Below are 25,728 nucleotides of genomic sequence, written 5' to 3' on the forward strand. Positions count from 1 at the left end.
TATGGTACCCTTCTTTTGGATTTTAGTTAAATTTCTGGAAAATGCAGTTATGAGTTGATGTGAACCATTTTTAAAATTCATGTTGAATTCAAAAGATTGTTTCAATTCAAAATAGCAAAAATAACACTGACAGCTTGAAATGTTCCGTATTAAGGGTGGCTGAATTTGATTGAATTGTGTAAAATATGAGAGAAAGAAACATTTTTCTACGATTTTTTTGGGATGAAAGATGATGCAAAATGAATATTTTTCTCAGTAAGAAAGAACTAAGAATATTTTGCTTTGTGTTTTACTGGGTGATCTTCAACCCTTATAGAGAAGTGGTTTTCTTTCTCAAAGCCCATGACTCAGTTGTTCCTTTCTTTGTTCTGAAGCATTTCTTCTCAGCGCATAGTGACATTTCTGGATAGCTCTGGCTTGCTCAGCTTAGGATTGCGTCGCAATTGTCGTGAGCTTTTCTGACTGACTAAACTCTTCTCCTTTGTTGCTGCTCTGTGTTTTACTTCACCAAATGTTTTTGTGCTACAAATTCAGCTGTGATCGAATCTGCAGGCAACAGCAAAATTAGAAGGGTAGAGGAAGAATCAATGTGCAGACTGACTTAGTTAACGTGTGTGGGAGGAAGCATGATTTCAACCTCCCAACCAGATGTAGACTGAAATCACTCTCCCAGCTCCTACTCAAACCTGATCTAAAGTGGGGGGTGGTGGTAACTGACATGGACTGTGAACCTGAGCGATAGATACAGCCTGTCTTTTAAAGCAGCAAATCATACATTTATTTTCAAGTGTGTTCTCTGCACTTGCTAGCACCCTCTCTGTCCTGCTTGATGAAACTTCAGCTTCTCAGTTCATCCACTGTTACACCCCAAATACTGAATACAGGGGTCTACTTCCTGACCTAAAGGAGAAGTGGAGCTGTGGAGTTGTGAGCTACAGGAGTCTTCTCCGCTCCTGCCTCTTCAGTGGTCTTGGTGTTGTTGGATGTTGTTGTTCTCGTCCAAGAGACAAACCCAGGGTTTTTGGCCTTCATGAAAGTAGCCTCACAACAACAAAGTGAATGCTCCCTACCACTCAGAAGCATAGTATCTCAGAAGACATTTCAGAAGGGGCTTCCTCTGTGTGCTTTGGTGTACAAGCCATTCAGTGGTTCTGCTCAAACTGGATCAGACAATGCATTACGTTCAGATCAGTCACAGAAGGGACTAGAAGCACCGATGTGAGAAGCAGCCATGAGAAGAGCTAGTGTTTTCCACAATACTGTGTAATATAGTCAGGAAAGTATCTGTGCTGTCATACAAGGTCCTAGTTGCTCTACAGAGTTCAGGGTCCTCATGCTCAGGAAAGATCAGTTCAAATTGGAACAGATGCACAGAGTCAGGAGGATGGAAGATCTCCCTCTGAAAGAAAACCAAAAGCATGTAGTGTGTTTAACCCAGAAAAACTCTTTTTGAAGAGTTATAGAGCTGCCTTGTATAAATGTAAAACAGGATTCAACAGGAATATGAGATACCATGCTCCACATTTTTTATTTTCTCTTCATTTTCATATGCTAGCAGTGTTATGTCTGCCTCTGCAGTGAATACATTCAGTGTGTACCACATCTAGGTAACACTTTGGGAGAATTAAGCAGGGCCAAGGTCATTACATTCTGAAAATACAATTGTATTTTCATAATTAGTGGCATGTATGAAGTTATGGTTTATAAAATCAAAATTGTATCAAAACTAGCTTAAGAGAAAAGTGGCATTCAGAGTTATCAGTGAAAACCCTGTAGTTCCCAACATTCGTACTGACTTTTCCCTTTCCAAAAGTGGCATGAAACATCAGTTGTGGTATTAAGTTTTCTGCAAAAGTTCTATACCTCATGTGGAGGTACTGCAAAGTGTACTAGATTTATCATCTGTTCTGTGGGCTAATGGATACAGAAATCCGTGACATTTTATCCCTATTAAATCACACACCAAATAAAAGTAAACATAGTGATGTAGCAGAAAATTATGTGCTGCATTTTTTGGTACCTTTCAGTGTAATTGAACATATGGTGAATAATCCTTATAAATAGCTAGATATTGTTAACCCTCTTAGTATGGATGGGGAAAGGGAAGCAAGAATTGATGTGAGGGTTTATACAAGGTCACACTACAAATAAGTGTGGATAAATTACCGCTACAAAAACAGATATACCTCTCTGGGTAAAATTCAGCAGCTGTCTGACCATGAGAAAATCATAAAGCAAATGAGATGAGAACTTCCACCACTCAGCTCCTGTGCTGTGATTTACATAAGGTAAGCAGATGGGCTGCAATGGACGAGATCTGAATTTCTCCAGAGGATGCATTCAAGAAAAACCAAACTGGATAAATTAGATTAAATTCATGAACTCATTCGTTTTCATATGGTTAATCTCAAAACCAGCACTGGTAGTTACTGTTTCACCTTTTGCAAAGTCATCGAATTAAGAATTACCGAAGCAGCCACCAGAGTGCACCAGATACATTTTAGAGCAACTCGCAAGAAAAGTGAACAACCTAAGTGTTACTCCCTTTTCTTCTGCTCTTTTTTTTTTTTTCGCTATGGGAAACAAATCAGCTCTTTAAATATGTGTGTGGAGGGCAGTGAGGAAGAAGGTGAAAACTCAGAAAGCTGGGAAGGTATCACTTCTCTTACATTTGCCGGTATCTTTGCAGTTGCTTCAGTGACAACTGTGTCTTGCTTGCTAAATTCCCCCATGTATGGAACTGCTACCTTATAATACTGGACATCCTTTTTCATAAAAAAAAAAAATGCTATGAAAATTTGAATATGGGTTACACATTAGCTTGTGGGATCAGGCCATAAGAAATGTTCACCATGTGCTGGCTAGCAAATATGTTACCAGCTTTCTGTGTACACGTGTGACTTCATCCCTACTTTTGCTATTCAGGGATAGCTGATCTGAAACACCTTCTACATATCAGTACTGTACATTTGAAATACTGACTGCTCCACATTGTTTATGTCATATGGTGCACATTGTAACTGAACACTGTGTCTTCCATATTTTGAAGGTCAACATAAAAGCATTAAAGGTGTAACTTATCAGACAGATGGGCAATCCTGGAACATGATTCATCTTTATGTGCTAAAATGGAGGTCTAACATAAGGCAGAGGATTTTACCCTCTAAAAGTGCATTTCTTTCACAGACTTTCAGTGGAGTAAAATTAGTTGTATGGCTGTAGACATCCAAGAGTAAAGTAACCCGTAATATACATTTTTATATTATTCATAGTATTGGTTTTTAACAGCTGCAGAACACTCTTCACATATGTGGTTCTTTAGGTAGTGGAGAGCAGCAATACATGAAGTGTGAAGCTTAATAAGGGTTAGATTTCATCTTATGGTATACAAACAACTTTCCACTGCAAGTCTTTTCTGCCTACTGGCTGGAACCCTGGAAACATAATTTGGACAAGGGCAGTGCTGCGTTTTATTTCAGTGTGAGTTAGACGAGTGAGCTGATGAGACATTTTCTGCTCAGTTTAAAATCCAGCTGAACAAATGTTAGAATAAATAATGCAAGGAAAAGGTTGATACTCTCCTGCGTTAAAAATACACCTTAAAAGTTCAGGTTTTCTTTTACTGCAGCACTGCACTGGTTGTCTAAACACTCTAGCATTGGTTCCAGAGGGATTTCTGGACCTCAGCAGGAATAAATCCATCTACTGCCATTGAAGTCAGCCTGTGAATTCAAATTTGTCAGCTGACCCGTTACTATTTCCTCAAGCCAATTCTTCTCCATGGGTTGCATTTTTGCCTGCTGATAATTAACATATTAGGAACATGGAATGTGAAAAATCACCCTAAGCATTTAGAAAATGTACACTCATATATTTATAAAAAATACGAAAATAAATGTGATTTATTTTTTTATTTGGGAAAATTTTAAAAAGGAAAATAAATCGTTCTGCAGTGAAGACTCAAAAGCATGTGTTGAACACGTGCATATTCAAACCCCACAAAGCAGTGATGAAGGATGGCACTGCTGAGAAGTCATCTTTTTAGCAATTGCTTTGTGAAGAGAGCACTAAGCATGAGAACCCTACGTGATCTGCTTGGCTTTAGTGACTGATTATATTGAGTGTAAAGGCACTGCATGATATCTTAATCTAAATATTTAAACTCTTTGAAGGAGTCTTGGATTCTGTAGCAAGGTAGACTGATTTGCAATCTCCTTTCTCAATGATGTCCTCCTTTTATCACATAAATGTAAATGCCTCAAATGGTGCATTCTTATCTAGTTGATTATAGAATCATAGAATAGTTTGGTTGGAAGTGACCCTAAAGATTCCAACTCTTCTGCCGTGGGCAGGGATGCCACTCACTAGATCATGTTGGTCAGGGCCCCCATTCAACTTGGCCTTGAGCACTTGCAGGGATGGGGCATCTACAACTTCCCTGGGCAAGCTTTTCCAGTGCTTTACCACTCTCTGAGTAAAGGATTTCTTCCTAACATCTAAGCTAAACCTGCCCACTTTCCCTCTAAAACCATTTCCCCTTTTCCTGTCACTATCTACCTGTATAAAAAGTGTCTCTCCCTCATTTTTATAAGCCCCCTTAAGGTTCTGGAAGGCCTCAATCAGGTCTCCCCGAAGCTTTCTCTTCTCTGTGAACAACCTTACTTTCCAAATAAGCACGCCTGTGCCTTATTAAGAACACAAATATTAACTGCAAACTCAGGAATTAATGACTGTTTATACCAGTGAAAGAGATGAGTGATATTTTTGTGAGTTTACAGCAATAATATATCTGTAGGTCAAAACTGTTTATATGGCTCTACTGTAAATTGGGAATAATTTAATGAAAGAAAACTATACTGGTGTTGTGGTGTCATAACAGGACTGAGTTTGAGCCTATCAAGTTGTCAGACATAGTATAGAAAAATTGTGTCTAGAGGTAAGCTCCTAAATCCACTTCTATGTTTGAAGCGTGTCATAATATAGACACATATAAGGAGGGAATCAGTATCTCTGGCCGTTTTATCAGTAATTTAATCCCTATTTTCATTTATTAATAGAACATTTTTTCTTTCCAGTTCTTTACCCACTCTCCTTGTGATATACTCACAAAAGCTTTCTTAGGCTTTCTTACTCCTTGCGCTCCAGTTGACTGGTACAAACTCGTTCTGGGTTTTGCCATTCTTAACCTCCCCCCACCCCAAACAAGACAGATTCTTCCCCGTCTCCATTTGCAGCAAAATTGTCTTTTGAGCAGCACCTAATAATGCTGCATTGACTACATCTTGTTACTGCATTCTTCTTTTTACGGCAGTGGTGAAGCATGTTATAGTATGCCTTAATTATGATGTGTTTTAAGATGCTTATCAAAAAAAAAAGTTTACATTTTTGTTCTTATAACACCTAATATATATTTAGTTTGGGCAAAGGGCTTTGGAAAGCACTCATTAAATATGGAATGCTTTAAATGTTTTATTTTTATTTCTGTTATATTTTAGCTATTTTTTTAAAGGAAGTTTTATAACTAAGTGGGGTATTTGGCATTCAACCAATTAGCTGAAGTTTTAGACATGGCCGTGTCCTAACGACTGGTATTTTAATTTTTAGTTTTTCTGGTTTAGTTTAAAAGAAAAAAGTTGGATCCTTCAGAAAATAACTTTGCATTCTGCATATGCTGTTTAACAATTAACCACATGTGCATTTAAAGAAAGAGCCAAGTGCACCAGCATAGGAGTGCTGACATACATTAATATGATGTTTTCTCATCTCATGCTAATGTATTTCTAAAGTGAGCAGTGAAAACTGAGGAGTCTTGTTTGTATGCTTATGTGAAAAGTTAGGCTAATTTTTGCCTTTTGGACACAGCCTGAGATGTGGAGAGAGTGCAGTACCTTTGCAGTGGGAGTACAGGGAAATCTTTTCACAGTGCTAAGTTTTGCTGTGGTTTCATGTCCTTGTTTTTGTGAAAATGTAGGTACATGCAGACAATTTTCCTGTGCTTTCCTGGGACTCTTCTCAAAATTTCGTAACAACTTTGCCCTTTTTAAAGAAATCGGGACTCCCTGTTCGGCACTATGTAGAAGGCCACCCTTTTAAGAAACCTATTGGATGCTGCTTATCCATTTAAATCAATGTCACAGTTCAGTTAGTCTGAATATGAGCCCTGTAAAGTCACCAGCTGTAAGTATCTGATCTTGCTCAGACATGACGGGAAGTTCTGCCTATTTGCTTCTCTGCTGGAGCGAACTTCACAGTAGCCGTAGGATGAGATTTCTGTGCTGCTCCTTCTTGGCAGCTCTGTGCTGGAGAACAGCTGCACAGAAAGCTGTATCATCCATCCACTGCTTGCGTGCAGCTTTCCGATTTAGGTGTACAAGTTTTAAATAAGTGAAGGTTCAGAACTTGATGCTTGCGTGCTCCGGAACACCTCACATAGCCCAGCACTGAACTTTGCAGATGTTTAATTGCAAGCAAAGGAGTTGCATGATTTGGTTGTTTTAAAAGGGAAAGGTAAACACTGCAAGTTACACTCATATTGAAGTTGATCCATTCACTTATAGAACAGACCAATTCAGACAAAACATATGCTTTTGTGAACTAGAGCACAGATTACAAACCTAAATAGTTTGTGTACATTTACATGTTGCCATGGAAAAAAAAACAAACAAGTTTGAGTGTCGTATTACAGGTCTTGCCTCCCAATTCAAAACTAATACCAAGGCAGTGAGCCCCATCTCATCAGAGTCTGTGCCAAAGGCGCAGAGGAGGTTGTGCCCACCAAGAAGTTCGACCCAACATTGCCCTACTCTGACTGTTGCTGGTTGGTAGAGTGTGGCATGGTAGAGCGTGCTGGTTGGAGCTAATGGCAGCTGGTTTAAGGCCCAATAGCTCTGAGGCAGCTCAGTCACCTGTGTTCTTGTGTGACGAAATCACCTGCTGTGATTTTTATAACCATAGCTTGTAATCTAAAAAAAAAAACAAAAACAAAAACCCCAAACCCTACTTTTTGTGTATGAAAAGTTAAACCACTCACAGAATAATGTTGGGATTCAGTGAAATGGATAATGTACATAGCACACCCTGAACACATTCTTTGTTTTTCTTATCACCGTGCTGCCTTTGCCACACTGCAGCCTTGGAGTGCAGCAGTTCGCCCGTGGCACGCAGTACCTACGGCTTGGCCAGCTGACCCGGGGCTGAAAGGGCAGCGACTTTTCTTTAATTGTCGGACTTCACGATGCCTTCAAGCAGACTGGACCCTGCCCGGAGAACGCCGGTTTCCCGCACCCCGCTGTGTGTGGAAGCGCACGGAGCTCTAAAGCGGCCGGGGCGCTCCGGGCACAGCCCCCGGCAGCCGCTCGGTGCCGCCGCCGCCCGGGCTGCCCTGGCCCTTGAAGCGCCCGAGTGCCCGAGCCGGGAGGAGGGGCACGGCCCCGCCGGGCCGCAGGAAGCGCTGCCGTCACCCGGCCCTGCCCCGCTGCGCCGTCGGCTGGAGGCTGGGCTGCGCCGGGCCGGGGCCGAGCCGCCCCTCTCCGCCTCGGGATCTCCAGAAGGGATGCGACGGCGTACGCCATGAGCTGGCGGTCCAGCTCCCGCGGCGTGGTCCTCACCGCCTACCACCCCAGCGGCGGAGGAGGCGATGCCCCCGGCGGGTGAGTGGGGTTGCGGGGAGCCCGGCGCGGCGGTGGCAGGTGCGGGGGCGGCTCCAGCTGCGCGTCCGCCACGGAGGAGGAGCGGAGCCGGCTCCGCGGAAAGCTGCTACGCGGGAGAAGGTGTTTTCTCCGAGCCCGGGGGCTAAGGGGTTTCCTCATTTCTGCGCCCTGTCCCGGAGCCTCCCAAACGGATTTTCCTTTTTTTTTCCTCTTCCTTTCCACCCCTCTCTGTACTAAGCTCTGCACATCGTGGAAACCCCAGGTATTTTGCTGGTCTGCCGAGAGCCGAGTGCAAACAGCAGCTGCAGGCTGTTGTTAAGGTGTTGGTAGATGAGAAGAGCCCCGTGGCCGCCCGAGTGCGTTGTCGGTGCGAAACCCAAACTGTTCCTGGTCGGTGCGGGTTTAGGCTCGGAGTGTGGAGAGTCTTGCAGCGGTGAACGCTGCCCCGGGCCCTCGGGGGGCTGGACCCCACAGTCTTTGGGATCAGGCTATGGGTGGGATGCAGTGCATAGATTTTCGTATAACCTCTTTGCGCTTTACTGATTTGCGTCGTTATTATTTTTTTTTAATGTGATAAGCGGGACGAAGGTGCAGGTTAAGGACGAGATAAACTTTTTAAAGCATTTACCATTGAAACTGATAATGGGCAAGAAGCCAGTTTCACACACTTGAAGGCTGAGGACCTCCTAGTGCTTCACAGCATGTGTTTGGTAGAGGCAGAAGGCACTGCTGGCTTTTCCATAGTAATGACCAGAGATACTGCTGAGTTTTATTTTTGTGGCCCATTCAGTCTTGCCTTTTCCTTGCTGAAAACTGTCAACAAAGGTCCCATTGATAAAGATGGGACTGAGAAGTCAGCTGAAACTGGGAAGGTATTGAAACTGGTATTGAAGTGTTTCCATATGTCCATAGGAAGAGTGTGTGTGATCAAAGGGATTATGGTCTGGTTAAAAGAAGATAGAAGGAAGTACAGCAGGTCACTCTGGACAAAAGATAACTGATGCAACATGATCTGTCACACCAAGAGTCCGCAACAGAAGCAAGGACTGAACTGAGAAATACTGCCTACTCCGTGTTAGAACCACAAAGATATACCTCTCTTTTCATTGAGGTGCTTCCTTTTCCATAACTAATGCTATTTATCAACACCACTTTAATTCTGATGTCGTCTTAGCTACATCTATGAGGGCACTGCAAACCTAGTTGTTTCCTACCGAATGTAAAATATGAACTTTTTTGTAAGAAATTACGAAGTACGCAAACTCAGTTATTGTTTGTGGTGTTTTTTACCTCCCATAACTCTCCTCAAAATCCCCTTGGAGGGGGAATAAGATAAAAAACACTTTCCTTGCTCCTTGGGATAACTTCTGAGTAAAGATCTGTGTATCTGTAGACTGTTATGATTGGTTCCCCCTTTTGACATGTAGCTGCCTGAATATATGGTTCTAAGCTGTCAGACTCTTAGCCCCTAGAGGCCCTGGGTGCATGAGTACAGTCCTGGGGGCCTCTCTGTGTCTTAGAAACTTATTTCCTGTGCTCATGCCACGCTATTAGGAGCAGCATTCTCATGAGATTCCCACTCCTCTGCAGCTGCTTCTGGGGACAGCCTCCTGGGTAAACTGAGATATTGCAGTGCAAGTAATAGTGATCCTTCACAATTTTCTGTTTTGGTATTAAGGGATGGGGAAATAAATGTGAAAAGTGGTTTCATTTCTGTAATTATAGCAAACAAATGTGCCTGTTTAAGCTGTGCAGAACAGAGGATTCCCACAATTAGTTTGCCTGAGTTCTATCACAGCAGTATTACAGTTTTCCAGGCCATGCACATTTGCCACTTAGTTCATTAAACTAAAATCCTAAAGGACACCTCTCTACCTTTCTACTGTGCCACTTGCCCCTCTAAATTTGGACCTTAGGTCTGTGTCTCTTGTTTTCGTTAACCAAGATCTCAACTCTGTGGTCCTGGTTGATCTGCTCCCTACTGCCTTGCATCCTCAGTGTCTTCTCATTTCTGAAGAGAGAGAAATTGCAAATATTTTCATGAGAGCAGAGAGGGAGGAGAATGACCACTTGTAACTTTTTGGTCTTTCTAAAAACAAACAAACAAAACTTTCCTGAAACCTTGTAACATATTTGTGGGATTTCTCACCCCCCCACGCCCCGTTATTCTAACTCCTTTCCTTCTTCATCAGCATTCCTAAGATGTGCAGAGATGCATGATAATAATAATGTCCAAGCCCGTATCATTCTGAAACATATTGTGGAAATAAGTTCTTCCATTTTGCTCTTCACAGTGTGTAAGTGCACCAGTTCTGCAGTCCAGATTCTGTATTTTATTACTGATGTCAAATTGAGCTTATTTTGCCTTTTTAAAAAATAACAAAATGAGAGCAACTTTCAATATCTAGGTTAGTATCTCTCTGCTAATTTGAAAACTCTGCAATTTTTAAGAGGAGTCAGAACATTAGGAAGCCAATGTAATATAGTGCCAGCTATAATGAAGCAGCCCTTTTGGAAAGATTATTAGAGACACTATGTTGAATTATTATTTTCATGGGCATTCAAAACAGTACATGTTAGAAATTGCTTTGTCTTTGGAGGGTTGGGGAAACATGGGCCTGGTACATGCTGGAAAAAGTGATACATTGGTTGTGCTCCAAACAAAGTGACATCCTAGGAAAGGGCTGGTCTTCCTATCCATTTTTTTTCCTTCAGGCATATGAGCAATCTTGTTTCATAAGACTTCAAAATTTTACTGATCTAATAGATTGTTGAACTACTTGTCTCTTCTGGTTTTTTGGGGCTTTAAAGGCTCAATAAGTCTGTGAAATATTTACTTTTTGGAAAGGCTTAGCTTACCATTGGTTCAGTAGGCTAAAATCTAGAACAGTCTCAATGTGACTACTTCCAAGTTTGTCCATTTAGGATTACCTTAACAGTGGTGATACATAAGATGGCATCAGAGCTGTTGCCTTTGCCAAAGGGAAGATCTTGATTGTGGATGATTTCTGTGGTATACCTAAGTATTTATCTTAAGAGCTTTCTCAGAGAAATCAAAAAGGCAGAATACCCAGTATCAAATTCAATTTCAGTTGCTCTCTTGTCCATATTGCCTAAGTTTCCTCACTTCCCAGTTTTAACCTGTTAGATACACTAATGCCTTATTGGTTGTCATGCTATTTGCATTTTGGACTAATCTCTTTTTCTTTCTAATATCCATGCACAAACTTTTAAATAAATCCTTCTTGGTCTTCCCATGGAACCATTTGTTGTTATATGGGCTGTGGAAAGTAAGAGTGAATCAGATAGGTTTCGGTCCAATACCCTGTTTCAATGACTGCCTGTAGGTATGTCACCCTCATACATATGAAATCCAAACCCTTATGCGTAGGTTTCCAATGCCATTTAGGTTTCTGGGGAGTTTTACTTCTTCTACTCTGGCAGAAAGGACCCCAGGTCCTGTATCATATTTGCCAGCTACATATAGACGTTTCAGGTAACAACAGTTTTCTCATGTGGCTGCATGGGCTTACCCTTAGGCAATGAAATGCCATCCAGAGCGTCTTCTGTAGGACTATTTTCTGACCTGAAGAGTGAGCAAATGTGTTTGTATATGCAAATATAAATGTATGTAAAAATTTTTTTTTGAATGTGATTGTAAGACTAAGACCAATCCTGGAGTATTCAAGGCATAGGGAATAGGTGAATGTGCATGAGGCAAATAATGTGCAAAACTACAGGTGAATGTGCATGAGGCAAATAAACTTCTGCTACACAGCATTTTCAAGAGCCAAGCCTAAAATGCAAACTGAGTAATAGATAAATGATTTTGAATGTGTTGGCCGCTGGAGGTTGACTTGATTTTCTCTCCATACCTCTGTCATATCTGGGATGCTGCTATTTTTGTGTTTTCTCATGTGCTGCACTAGATTGTCGTGTGACAGCTGCCCTGTATCTCTGTTTCCAATGAGTCACTGTGCTTACTCACCACCAGCCAGCATGTGCGCTTTTGCTGCCACTTCAGTGCACTGTATTAACTTACATTGGAACACCAGTTTGAGTTTTGAAGCTTTGCAAGCCAGTGCCTGTTTAACTTCATATGCTTCCAAAGGGCCTGTGAATCTTTGTTTTGCTGATGACTTGTTAAGAAAAACTCCAGTGTGTCATAGAGCCTAGGACATGGCTACTCCTCCTCAGAGGCTCTGCAATTATATGCGCTCTCCCATCTTTGCCTTATTTAAATCTTGCGTTTGGTTTACTGGTACTCACTTGCAAAATGAGAACCATAATTTGAGTTTCCCTGAGATGGAACCCCAGACCGGTTCTAGAAAGAGTTTTGTAACCATTACGGACACTGTAAGAGAGAAGATTGCTGCCACCCTAGGTCTCCTCTTTTGAGTGACACCTGCTAGGCAGGACCTGCAGCTCCTGAACTTCACCGTCCAACTTCATTACTGAATTCGCCTCTCTCTGGGAGAAACCATCTGAAGCTTGGATTTGTGTGGCAGTGAAACCAGGCAGTCTTAGCTGGGTTTTGTTGTAAAGAAATGCCCTTTTGTGGGATACTGTGTAAGTCTGCATAAAAAAAAAAATTATTTTTATATATCTTTGTAAATATGAGCTTTACAGATTTAGTAGTGGTAGCGTCTGTATTTACTTTGGGTATGGCTGACAAGTGAGGGGCATAAAATACTTGGTGTTTTCTACAGACAGTTGTGGTCTAAATCCCTGACTCACTTTTTGATCTCCCTGAGTAAGAAACCAGGTGATAGATGTCCTTTGAGCCTGGAAAAATGACAGACTTCTGCTGTGAATTGCCCACAATATATGATTTTTTCAAACACTGCTCATAACAGACATTACAAATCAGACATATAAGTGGAGTTTATTCTTTCCTTACCAGAATAATCTACCTCATTCATTGTTCAAATGTTTGCTCAGTTTAATCTCTGAAGTCTTGATAGTTTGCATCTTAAACCAAGAAGAAATCTAGTAGTAAGCATGAAATCATGCCTTTTTTCAAGGGCATTTTCCATCTCCATTATTTCAGAAAGAAAAATTCTCGTTCATTTCCCCCTCTTTTTCTATGAGTGACTCACTCTTGGAATTAAAAACCAGAGAAATCCAGTATGAAGGACTAAAGCACTGTGAGGGGTACATATAATGCTCAGTGTACAAGCAGTGAACTCACAAGCTGATTACTCACAACTGCCTTAAGTTGGTGGAGCATTTGCAATCTGCTAGTACAGCACGGATTTCAGGTCCCCTGCGTCATCACAGCAATTGTTGTTCCTAACCCCTGTAACCTTTCATGATGCCAGTATGGATGGCTCAACACAGTACCTTCCATGTGTCGCTTTGCCTCTACAAAACCAGAAAGATCTGTCTGCAAAGCAAAGATCTATCCCACTACAGTTGACTTTACGAAATCATAGCAGTCTTTTTATCTGCTACAGGTTTTACATGAGCACAATCTTTATCTGAATGCATTAGAAAAATCTTTTCTGCCTTGGGTTTGCCTGCTTATTTTAGCAGTGTTTATTGTCTGATGCTTACCAACATCCTCAGATAGAGCTGACAGGCAACAAGTCGCTAAACTGCTTTATTTAGAATAGCTTTTGTGTCTTTTGTACTTCATGCATGGATAAATATGTGGTATACAGCAGACCCTTAATGTGTTGCTTAGATACCAGTGTATTAATCCCAGTAACTTGATCTACTGTCAGCAAGATGTGATATCTCAACATTTCCTGCTTCCTTCATTCTGGATTCCCATTTCATGGGGTTCCCCATTCCCCAGTTTGTACCTTATTTCTTCTATGAATTTATCTTATTCCTGCCTTCAGTTCTTGCTATATCTTTCTACTCAATTAAAAAGCCCTCCTAGTGCCTGTTACCTATTGTTACCTACTTGCTGCTCACTTTTATCTTGGTAGGTGGAACAAATAATTCTGTTTGAGCCTTTGTTTCTTCCATCTGAAAATCCTTTTTGTGACACTTTTCTTCATCATTTTCAGCATCTGTCTTTACACTTGTCCTGCTACTTTTCTTCTCCTTCAACCCCCAGCCTGAATTACATGCAGTGCTTCAGTGTCAGTCTCATGAGTGTCACCAACACAGGTAAAATCACTTCCTTGCTGATAATTACCACCTTAGCCCATTGTATATATTGCAGTAATGCCATCTTGTTTTTCTATGAATCTAGAACTCCCTTTGAGTTGCATGCCTTTTCTAAGGCCTAAATCTGCTGAAGCTTTTGCAGTGCAGTCTTCATTGTGTAGACATGATCTCTGTTTCTTGTGCTTGGACATCCATTTACCATCTGTCAGTATGATGAAACAACATAATTTGAACAAGCCCAGTTCACTAGGTGACTTAGATTATTCTGTGTCATGGGTGTAGATTTGATTTAATGTCCTTTGCTATCAGTGCCAACAGTCTATTAAGTTCTACTCCGGGTCAGGCCCTTAAATAGATACAAAATGAGAATAACTGGTGAATCAGTAGAGCTACATAGCAGAAAATAGGAAAATCAGGGCTTCCTGTATATAGGCTTTCTTTTTTATTTTAATGACATACAGAGAAGGAGGTGTCATGCTTGTCTAGCTATAAAGAATGTGAAACTTAGAGGCTTTTTGAATATTTTAATTATGGGCTTTCCCTTTTTTGCTTGAGTGTGTACAAATCTAGATGATAACAGAGCATAATACAGTATATTACTAGTTGTGCTGTTGTAAGCCTGTAGACTTTATATAAAACTGGAATGGAACTGAACTTCTGATGAGCAACGTGCCAGAGGAGCTGTGTAAATCTGAACTCCGGCATTCGCTCTAAGTGTGGCATCAAACAAATAGTTTTTAATTGCTTCTTTAAGTTACTTTTCTTTGATAAGCAGAATTGTTGAACTTGTTTTTCAGTAAGACTAATGGCATTTTCAGTCTGCTGATATTGGCCCTTGATTAAAAGGGTTGTAAACTATTATTATTGTCAATATTTTACTCTTGTTTCGTAACTATTACTAGTGAAGCTGGAGATAAAAACTGTGTTTTAAAAGGTTACTCACACGTGTTTGTGTAACATTTGCAGTGCCAGCACTTTTCTCTATTGTTAGTGCTTTTTTCACTAAAGTTACTAAATGTGCACCTTCATTTTTTTGTTTCTGAAATGCTACTGCTGAACGGAGGCCATAATTTACAGCAAGTGATAACAACAAGGTTACTGCTATGAGCAGGATTGCAGATTCCTGCTGCCCATGGGTCACTGACTGTCAATCCAGACTCCTCAGTAAATCTACTTAGCCAGGGAAAGAAAAATTCCCTGCTTATAAGTTTTGAGTACTTGCAATGCGCCAACAGTCTGTTTTGTGAGGGCTGCTGGTTTTGCAGTGAACTCACCTTTGCCTTGGAGTTGTGATCTCAAAATAATCATGTTCAGGCAGGGAATTTAAATATTTATAGCAAAATAAATAGAAAAAAACCCCACAGGGTTTGGGTTTTAGTATTTGGATGTGTAAAAAATAGACAGGCTTGCTTTATTTCATAAGTACAATTTTAGACATCATTTTCTGAGGTGTATTTTTGATGATATCCTGAGCAGCATATGGGAGAGCACTCCTGCATTCCCAAGAAACCTGATGTTATGAACTTATTCTTTGGTTATTGTTTCATTCTAGATCTCTTGTATTACAGCAGAGTAAAAGCATGCACAGAAATAATTACTTACCTGGTAACACACCTTCCTGTGAGGGTAAGCTGATCAAAATTCCCTCTTGTTCTGTGACTGTTCCTTGCCCTTCCTGATACAGCATCCCAGTCCTGTTAGCCTAGAAAGGCTTTCTTGATTATTTCATGTACTTTATCTGTCATCTTTCTGGACCTCACGGGGCCATGCTGCCCTCGCTGGCCACGTGGCAGGCGAGGATTGTGCCCTCATGGGAGAGGAGAGGGAGAGCTTCCGAGTGCACAGAGGTTTGCCGGTCTGGTTTGGGGGAGGGGAGGGGTGTCGGGCGGGCCATGGGGGTCCTCAGACCGGCGGGAGGGTGGGTGGGGCAGTCCTGTATGGAGTGTCGCAGTGTGAGGGAAGATCTGTGGTAACACGGTGGGGGGAGGATAAGATCAGGGTGGATAGTGGGTTCTTCTGGAGGGTTGGGGGGTTTTGGCCGGGCTGGGGCCATGGGAGGCACCCGAGCCCCAGGTGGGTGTGGGGACCGAAATGGTTTGTTTTTGGCTCACCTGCGGCTACTGCCCAGGTTCGGTTTGTTTTGGATTTATTTATTGCATCCTGAAAGGGTGATCAGGACAAAGGGATGTTCCTGGGTATTTCCCTGGGATTGAGTATAGATGGGTGGCAGAAAAGTAGGGGGTGAAAGGCTTGCCCTAACCGTTTTAGTGGGAAAGAAGCCTGTGTACCCATATGTGGTTGTGAGCTATGCTGGTGATGGTACATGCCTTCGGTAGGGTCTCCCATGCCACACAGGTCAAAACCGAAGGGTCAGATATAATATGTCCATGGGCAGGATGAGCTCGTTAGCCTTCTGGCAGCCATCCTAGGAGAAGGACAATTCTAATTCCAAACCCAGGGAGATGGAGCTCGTTTAGCCCTGTAAGGCCATCCATCTAAGAGGTCACTCTAATCAAACCTACGTCCTGAGGACCTTGCTGCCACCGTCCAAGCTCGCTCGGCCCTGGCAGATGAACCTTAGGATTAAAGGGTGGGTTCAGTTCCGCGCATAATGCGGAACTGAAAAAATCCATTGCACAGGCTCGAAGGCTTTACCCACATTTGCAAAGCCCTGCAGCGATGGGTGAGGGTCGAAACGGCAGGTGAAAGGTGCACTGGAAGCCGCAGACCCAACCCTGCATGCAGGCGGTTCAGGACATTGGTCGCTAGAGACTGACCCTGGAGATGACAGTCTCTTGGGGCAGCACCCTGAATGACCAAGCAGCCTTTTCCAAGGAGAGCACTGCTTGCTCCACTCGGAGAGGGGCCTAGAAAAGGTGGCCTTACCAAAGCTCATCTCCACCCTCCACCTGGTTGGTTAACCGCGGCCAATGGGCATCTTCTTCCAATGCGGTCACACAAAGATCAAGAGACAAAGGCACACGCCTGCCCCCAAAGGTGTACCCAAATTGCCCCAAATCTTCGTTCACGAAGCCTAACCATGATGGTGATCCGTCATCTTTCTACAACAACCTTCTTTCCTAGGGAGGCTTCTTAGGCCAAAAGATAATCATAAAAATGTGTTAAAATGTTTCGTCTTCAGTGCCTCCAGTATGCTTGGAGGACTTAAAACTGTTTGAGGTGAAGTATTTGAGGAGGAGCAAATGTGAATGTTTTTATCGTAATTAGAAAAATGGTTGAAAAAATGAGAAAGCACCAAAGTAGGAATAGCATTGTTTTCAACAAATAAATAAATACTTTATCATACACTCAGTGCCAAAATGCAGCAGAACAGTTGGCTTGTTTTGCTTGATTTAGCATAAGTACAAATCTTCAATTTCCCACTCCTCCAACTCCTTCTTCCAGTTCAGCAGTCCCTAAACCACCTATGCAGCTTTTACTCTGGCTTTAGGAAGTCAGATATTTTGACTTTGCATCCCTGTTTGAAAAACAGGAAAATACTTAGGATGGGTGTGAGAATTCTTTGGTCAATGTTTAGCAATATGTGCTTAGTAAAGTACATTGCTTAATTTTCAGTATTTTTAATCAGTTGATTGTTTTTAGCAGATTTATATGTAATTGTCAGAAGAGTGGTGGGTCTCAAGGCCACTGATGAAGTATCATCTTTATCAGAAATTCTCTGCCTTTAATAAAATGCAACAGCAAGGTCCAGGAGTATACTGTATCCAGAGGAAACAGGGAGCTTTGCCCCAGTTTAAGAAAGTGCAAGATTAGATTTTAGCTGCACATATAAAGCAGAAAGTTCTTATAGGCTTGTAGTAGCCCAGGAATTCATATAATAATTGTGGTTATAGCTGTAGTTATGAGTCCATGATCCCAAATACAAAGCAAGAGGCTTGGAGCAGTAACCAGAAGCTTTGGCTGCTGAACAGTGAGGAAGCCCTATTGGTGCTGTCACACACACAGCTGTGACTCACTGTCTGGTCACAGTAGGAGACCAGAGCTATGGTTACCACAGGCCAGTGGAAGATGTTTTCTTTCTCAGCAGTTGCTAAGAGGATGAGAGATCTAACAGCTCTGTAGTGTAGCTTCTGGAGCCTCACATCCTGCTTGCCTTTGCCACAACTAGATAAGGAAACACTAGTAATGGTGTTATCGTTGTGGGAATGGTCATTCTCATCATTGTAACATTTCCAGGCATGGGCTTTAATGTCCCACTAAACTCATTCTGGTGGCTTGGCTGTATATCTGCTCACGAGAAGCCTGTATTTCAGGTAGACTTGAGGAATATCTTCTTGTTCTGTTGAAAAGAGACAATATTTCATGAAACTTTTTTATTCCTCTCAGAGTGTCTCCTAAGGCGTGTTCCAAACCAGCAGAGGTTTTGATGTGCAAGTGACAATGGGTGCAGGTCATGGCCCTACTAGGCTGAGATAAATGTAAGCTGAAAAGAGTGAGGAACACCACTGAAAGTAGAGTTTCTTTTCATCTCTCACACCTTCCTAATGTTTTTCTTGCCCAGGCATTGGCATTTCCAGGCTACTGAAGTAGACTGAGCTGGATTAAAAAAAAAAATCCAGCTGAAAGCAGTATTTTTTTCAAGTGTTGTTTTCAGGCAGATTAGTTCCATAACTGAGCTCAGCAAGTTACTGCATTAGTGGTGGTGTTGGTATAAGAGGAGTGAAGGAAACACACAGTGAAGGGAGATTTGACAGAACCCTCTGGCAGCAGCCTACATCTGTGCCAGGTTAATGTAGTCATTATGGGGCTGTGATTTGACAAGTTAACTCATTTTTATGAATCCTAGTAGTGGCTATGGCCACATCCTGTGAGAGGCTTATTTGGTATCATTTAGCTCCATTGATTCAGTTTTGTTAAAAAGACATTTAATGGCTTAACTTTGTACTGACAGGTTTTTAGTCAGTTCAGGTACAGCTTGTCCTTTGATAACCACTCTGAAGCTACTATAAGCTTCATCTCCAGCTTGTTTAGTCCTGACTCATACCATTCAGTGATTCAGTCATGTGCATGGCCTCTACCTGCAAAAGACAGGCTGTGATGTGAGAGATCCTTAGGATCCAGGTACACTGCACAGCAGGGAACACCTGAACTCCTCTTACAGAACTGCTGATAAGCTGCCTTCCCCTCATGTGTCACCATGCAGCCTGCCTCACCAAAAGAAACAAAAGCCCAGCTTGGATTCCCTTATACTTTAATGAGGTTAATTAAAGTGCAGTTTCTAAATTATGGTTGGTCGTCCATTGATAAGCTCTTAAAAGCTTGCTGATTTATGCCTTGTTTAAACACACCTTTCTTTGCTCTGAACTTTGCACCAGAGAGATTGCTTTGGTTTCCTTGTGCCCAAGGCAGTACATGAAAACAGTATTGGAAATGAGCAGTATAATCAGAACAACTCATATGATTTCCTGTAGGAAACACAATTAACTTTTCGTTTTAGTAATATTTTTTAGTTTAAGAGTAAAAAAATATATAAGACACTTTATGAATATAAGTAGTTGATAATATTATGTATTAATGAAGATGTCCAAGCATCTGTCCAGCGGCCCAAATTCTGCCTACCTTCTCTTTTCTGAGAAGGGTATTTACACTGTGGTACTTGTTCTCCTTTGAGGTGAAAGCTAAGAAAGAGACTGTATTTGCTACAACTTCTTACTGTGGGTGGTACATAAAAGAACAAACTAAAACAGAATCTTTTCTCCTGTTAAGTAGGAGCTGCTTATGAAAGTTTATGGGAAATGATTAGCTTCATGCTGTGAAACCTGGTATTTGGCACTTTGGACTTCAAATTAGAAAACAGCTTATGAAGATGTATGATATTAAAAGTTATGTGATGTGTTACGGTGTTTTGGTTTTTGGGCCTTGCTTGAGTTTTTGAAAAGGTTATTTAAGAAAGCTTTGTCATCCTGTTTTAGGGGGTGTAAGGAAGACATTAACGTGGCTCACTGTCCATTTGGAGAACTATTTTATATAGATCTCAGTAAACACAGACCTCAGTTTACGTTGTTATAATTTCTCTTAATTTTAAATATATGTATGTACTTAATCTCTCTGACATTTGGATTAGGCATAAATTCAGTTTTGATTGCATGATTTTGAAGAAGTTGCTAAGTGAGATCCAGTTCATTGCTGAACATGTTTTGTACTTACCCTTTTTTTTTTTTTTGGATACATTACTCATTTTTTAATTGAATGATACATTTATACCAGTATATTCTTTGTAACATTACTGAATGATTTTCTGTCTGGTGTTAAGAAATTTTAGTCACTTACCTGTATTCTAATTTATAACATGATTCTTCTGAAGACTGATGAAATTTATCTGAGTCAAAATATTAGTATGAAGTTAGATTTTTTTTTACTCAAGGTGGAAAATCAAAACTGTTCAGGGAAAGATACCCTAAAATCATAAAATGCTTTTACAAGTAGGATCAATGCTTTTTGTACTGTAACCAGTGAGGGAATTGTAGTATTTTAAAGCTTTGATTTTTGTTGTTAACTTTTACTGTGGTCGTGGGGCTTATTGTGAGCTAGCCAGAGATGATTCTTTGTCCCATTTCAACCTGCTACTGTCACAAGAAGCCATTGTTAGTACTTTAAACAGGGAAATTACTTAAAATAACTCCCAAAGTGCCATGTTATCTTCAAGAGAAGAAGCTTACTGATATGTAAGCTGCTTCCTAGCTGACTTCACCAGCTGTGGAGGTCAGAGTGTAAGTTTCCCAAGCCTTCCTCCTGATCCCCAGAATACAATGTATCCCCTACTGACAGTTGTCCACCAGGATCAAAGAGCAGCTTGACAATTTTACCTCAGGACGTCCACCATCACCAAAATGGTTTTCAAGCACTGTGAGTCCATGTGTCATCAAGTCTGCTTCTAGCTGCTTGCCATCTGAGGATGTGAGAGTACAGCTACAGTGAGTTGTCATGGGACTGTCAGCTGTGCCAGGCTGCTAAAAGGAGATACATATACATTTAGTTTCTTAAGGAGGAAGCTCGTGACCTTATGAGCAGAAGAGGATATTGCTTTGTATTTTTCCATTGTGAAGGATCCCTCATGCCACGGGTTTAGCCTTCTCAGAGCACTTGCTTTGCATGTTTGTCAGTAAGCTGCTGCTGCTAGACAAGTGGGAGTTTGCCTGCTTGTTATCCAAGTGAGCTCTTTGTAACACTGAGGAAATTGTTAAAGGTAAGGAGAGGAAATTGTTAAAGGTAAGGAGATATGAGCAAGGGATCTTGCATGTTCCTTCAGCTAGGTACACTGAGCTCTGTTGGCCTCTGATTCTCTGGCTTAATAGTTTGGAAGAAGGGCAAGGTGTCTGGCATATCCAGTTATGGCAGGCTCCTATGTGGATAACTACTGCATAGATGTGACTCTGGACAGTCTGGTTCACTAAAGAATACCTTGTGATAGGGTACATTAGAATACCTAATGAATTTGGGGATTAAATAGGATTAAGGGAAAGCTAAGGGTCATTCCAAGTCCTCTGTAGAGTTCTGGGAATCCAAGTCTTCTGCTGTGTCCTGATTAATGAGCAATATTTTGTGGGAAGTGGCTTAACGATTCAAAGGGTGACTGTATTACTTTGAATGACTGCTGGTGGAAGAAAGTGGAAGAAAGCCTGTCTGATGGCTGGAGGTGTAGTGCTGAGGTGATGTGAGATGCTGATGCCGTTTTCATGGATGTAGACCCATCGCTATTCCTGAATAAAGAATTATTCTCTGCTGTGGCCTCAGAGAGTTGTCTTTTGCATTGGGCTGGTGAAATGATTCAGTTGTGCATTTAGCTGCTTAATGTTATCACATGATCATCTGGTAGTCCTGGTAGCAATTTCCCATTTAGTCTGTCTTAGTAAAGAGATACCATTCCATGAATTGGACTGAATGTACAATGGGCTGGCTGCCTTACTGCTTGTGCTGTCTTGGAGGGGTCTGCCAGCAAGGATGGGGAGATCCCAGGGTCTGGCACATGATTGTTTTGGGGTGTGGATTTAGGCTGCTCTGAGAAGAATGCTCAGAGGGTAGTGTTGGCCTCTTGCAAGGTGGGCTGGCCTGGAGGTGTTTTGCCTGGGGGCATCCCCATGGGACACTCTGAGGTTGCACTGGTGTGAAGCTTGTGCGAACAGAGGAATTGGAGCCAAAGAGCACTACTTGGGCACTACTGGGGAAGAGACAGCTTCAGTGTATTACCTCATTGTTTAAAATGATAGCATATATATACACTTGGTAATAAAAAGTCATATTTATTCTGAGAGAGCATTGCACAAACAATTTTAATGGATTTAGTTCCAAGTAGGGTGTCATGAAACAGCAAAAAAGGGAAAATTAGATCCGTTCTTAGAGGGCCCAGTCCATGAAAATATCCCTAAATTTGTCATTGTACCTCCCTGACTTTCAAAGATGAAGAAGATTTGAGCACCTCTGGTGAAAACACTCGACAAGGAGGGCAGAAGCTATAAAGTACACACACTGGTTTTGCATTTAGAGAACTGAGAATTGAGAAAATAGAATTATTTAAGTATATGGACATTTGTTCTTCTTTGAAAGTCTCCTTTTCATCTTTATGTTAAAATGTGTTGTAAATTTCCTGTTACAGAGTTTCTACATCAGTTGCTATTGCTATGTTGACTTTCATTATATGTTTTAAACCCTTTTCATGCTGACAAATGTGTGATTCCAGTTCTGTGCCAGTCTGTCAGCACTTTTTTAGTTCTTTATAAATGCAAGACTTCGTCCAGGTGCCTTATTTTGGCAAAGGAATTATTCTTTATCCTCTGAGATGGAACTGGGTGCTTATATAATCAAATATTTCTTGTATCCAAGTAAACTTTTAAGGTTGCAAGTGTGCATTTTCACTGCAGACAATATTAAAAAGGAGTTTACTTTAATAACTCTGGTAGGAAGGGTCTTAACTGTGTCACCCTGCCTGACCTCAGAGGGTGTATTTGTCACCTAACTCGGGCCCAGAGATGTTCAGTCCCTTCATTGCCTCCCCAGCAGTTACACTATGTACTGGTTCCCTAATTTTTAGTGTGTATTAGAGAGCACTTCAGAGCTGGAAAGTCAGTGGAATCCTGCCCAGCATGGTGAAGTGGCATGAGGGCAGAGTGGGCAGGTAGAGCAGCTGGAAAGCTGGGTGGGGCACCATGCAGCTTCTGCCCTAGTTTGCCTCACATCTGTTTCCCTTTGCTATCTACAAATGTCTCTGCTCTCTACACCGAGGTCAGACCCATTCAGACTGCCTTTTGTTCCTCCACTCACCCGTGCCCTGCCCCTTCCCCCCGAATTGCAGGCCTGGAATACTGTCATAATATGATATTTTTGATTTAATTGAAATGAGAGTTTTCATATATGACTTAATATTGCATGCGGCAACTGTTTTTTATTTCCCTGTGTACATATTATACTCTATAAGAACATATGGTATTCATTTGTAGATGTGTCTCATAATGGGAAGTACAGCTGTCTAGCATGAGGAATTTGGTCCTGTAACTAAAAATCACAGATAGCAATACTCAAGAGTGCGTTAACATTGCTCTTGCTCTTCTGTACACTGTTTATGTACATATGGCAAGAGAAAATATGCATTTGTATTTATAGAAGCATCTGCATATGGATTGTGCCTTATTTCAGGCTTTCTGTTACATGCAAAGCATTGTATTTAATTTTCCTTGATTATTACTGGGATCTGTAATCATAGCTACTTAGTGTTACAAGTAAGTGCTATTTTTACCCTGTTTACACAAAGGAATATGTTTAAAGTTGAAGCTGGGGATATAACCTCTAGATACACAGGGAAAGTTAAAAGGCTTTTGAGTAAAAATGATATTGTTTTTACTTGCATTTTTTGCTGGCAGTTAACCCTCCACTCAAGTGTTTTGTTTCGGAACGCAGAGTAAGAGTTATGGCTGACATTAGTGATGCAATAATTTAAAAAAGGCAATATGTTTTATATAACTGATTGATATCTTTCAAAATAGAGTGGTATTTTTTTTTAGAAAAATAATCTTAGGGAATGTTATCAGCTGAAAAACCACAGGGGGCACCTATATGTTAACTTAGAAACTGGTATCTCTCATGTTTGTAAAATGCTAGTAAAGAAAGGGGTGTTGGTTAGGAAAGAAAACAAAGGATATTCCTAAATAATTTCTATGAAGAATTATCAACTAGATAATTTATAAATCTAAAAAAGGGCTTTTTTTTTTCTTTTTATTTAGTACCGGTATTTAATATTGAAATCCCAGAATTCTTGCAGTCCTTGTCTGCATCCTCTTTGATGAGTGTAATTTAAGTTAGAGTTAGTAAGAGCTCTTTTGGTCTTCTATTTCTTTTTTTCTCATTTTACTAGTAGCAGATTTAACTTTCTGACCAATCTTGAACATTTCCTCTTACCACCTTCTCAACCCTTTTTGTTTTTGCCTCTCCCTTTCTTGTCCAGCTTCTGTGAGATTACTTTTATCTGCTCTGTCTTACTGAGAATTTGTTGGTGGTTTGTTTGGACAATAAAAACATTTCCTTACAAAATGTCTTTAGATTCCTGCATGGATTTCCTTGCCTGCTGTTTGGGAATGCTCATACAAATTCATTTACAATTTATTCTGAGTGTAAGGATTATATTGTAGTAAACTGACTATGAATGTGTGCCAGTTTCCTTCAAGCATAAACAAAATTACTGAATTGTGCTGTAAGCCTTATTTTTGCAAGTAACAGGGTTATAGGTCTAACTAATAGGTCCTTTAGCATGGTAAGAACTAATGATTTTAGAGAGCTAATTGCTTTTAAAGACACAAAAGTGACTTGAGTATCATTTCATGGCTGTAACTATACTTTACTAGATGGTCTTGGTATTTGCCAGGATAGTTAAATCGGGCTTTGTTGCCATGCTTATTTTTTCCAGTGTGAAAAGAAAAATAAATTATTTAAATCTTTCCTCTCTATGCCTCTCAATAATGGAATTACAAATACTGTATCTGTTTCACTTCCTGGTTTATTCTCTTTGATATTTGTGGAGCCTGAAGTGATCTCAGACAGGCTTTATTCTCTTCTTTGGGAGAAGATTAGTTCCAGTGGTTCTCTTAGAAGATTACAAAAAAAGTGTACTTTTAAAATGGGTATTGTATGCTTGAGTATTTTCCCAATAAGTAGCATGAGGGTGCTTACAGAAAACATGTTTCCCATAGACTTTTGTCACTGATATGAAGTAGAGAATGAAAGAATCAAAACTGCAAAGGAAAACATCTGTGCCCATGTGAAGCCAGGTGATGTAGGAGGCATTTGGAAGCAATGAGAAAGGTTGATCGACTGATCATGGGACAGAGCCAAAAAAGTGACAAAGGAGATTCAAGTGAGGCCCTTCCTTTCCTTATTTTCCTAGCTGTAGGCATTTTTTTTTAAACTATAGCTTTAAACAAATTAGGCTTGACCATACTGGAGTTTGGAAATTGACTTGTGTTTTTTGTTCAGTGGGACTTTAGGTTCTGTAAGCTTTTCCGGTTCTTCCAAAGGTCTGCACAATTTGCAAACCTGTTCCTGATATGTTGCCACTCTTGTGATTTTACCTGTACAGGCCACCCACATTCCCTTGTCCCCTTGTTTTCTCCTCTGGTGGATTTTGCTCTCTCAGGAATAGCTGTTTCTCTTTCTGGAGTGTTAGATTTTGAACAGCAATTGATGCATATGGGCAAAAAAATAACATTGTGAATTCAAAGCCTTTGAGACTCTTCATTCAAATGGTATGAAAGTTTAGCTAAATTGTGATAATTTTATTGCAAGTCTGATAATATGTTTTGTTGTGATGTTTTGGAGTTCTAAAAAACTTCCAAATCTGAGTCCATGAGACTTACCTTTTACTAAAAGAAATAAGCAGGCTTTTGTATTCTGTGGTTGGAGAGTAAAGCTAAAAGCATGCATTGAGTCGAACAGCTTGGATGCTGGAATGCAG

The 25,728-nt window shown here is 40.9% G+C and overlaps 1 protein-coding gene across 2 annotated transcripts in view; it reads left to right on the plus strand.

Moving 5' to 3' along the window:
* ARHGAP18 (Rho GTPase activating protein 18) overlaps positions 1 to 25,728 on the plus strand; it is a 94,446-nt gene that overhangs the window by 21,199 nt on the left and 47,519 nt on the right. Inside the window, exon 1 of one of the 2 annotated variants that reach the window (XM_032683233.1) lies at positions 7,434 to 7,649. The exons of the other annotated variant lie outside the window; for it this stretch is intronic. Within the exon in view, the coding sequence (XP_032539124.1) occupies positions 7,570 to 7,649 (80 nt within the window). The 5' untranslated portion in view covers positions 7,434 to 7,569. Of the gene's footprint in view, positions 1 to 7,433; positions 7,650 to 25,728 lie in introns of those variants that run through there. 2 annotated transcript variants of the gene reach the window in all.

Source organism: Chiroxiphia lanceolata, chromosome 3 (assembly GCF_009829145.1).
Source record: "Chiroxiphia lanceolata isolate bChiLan1 chromosome 3, bChiLan1.pri, whole genome shotgun sequence".
In the NCBI taxonomy this organism is placed as follows: Eukaryota; Metazoa; Chordata; class Aves; order Passeriformes; family Pipridae; genus Chiroxiphia; species Chiroxiphia lanceolata.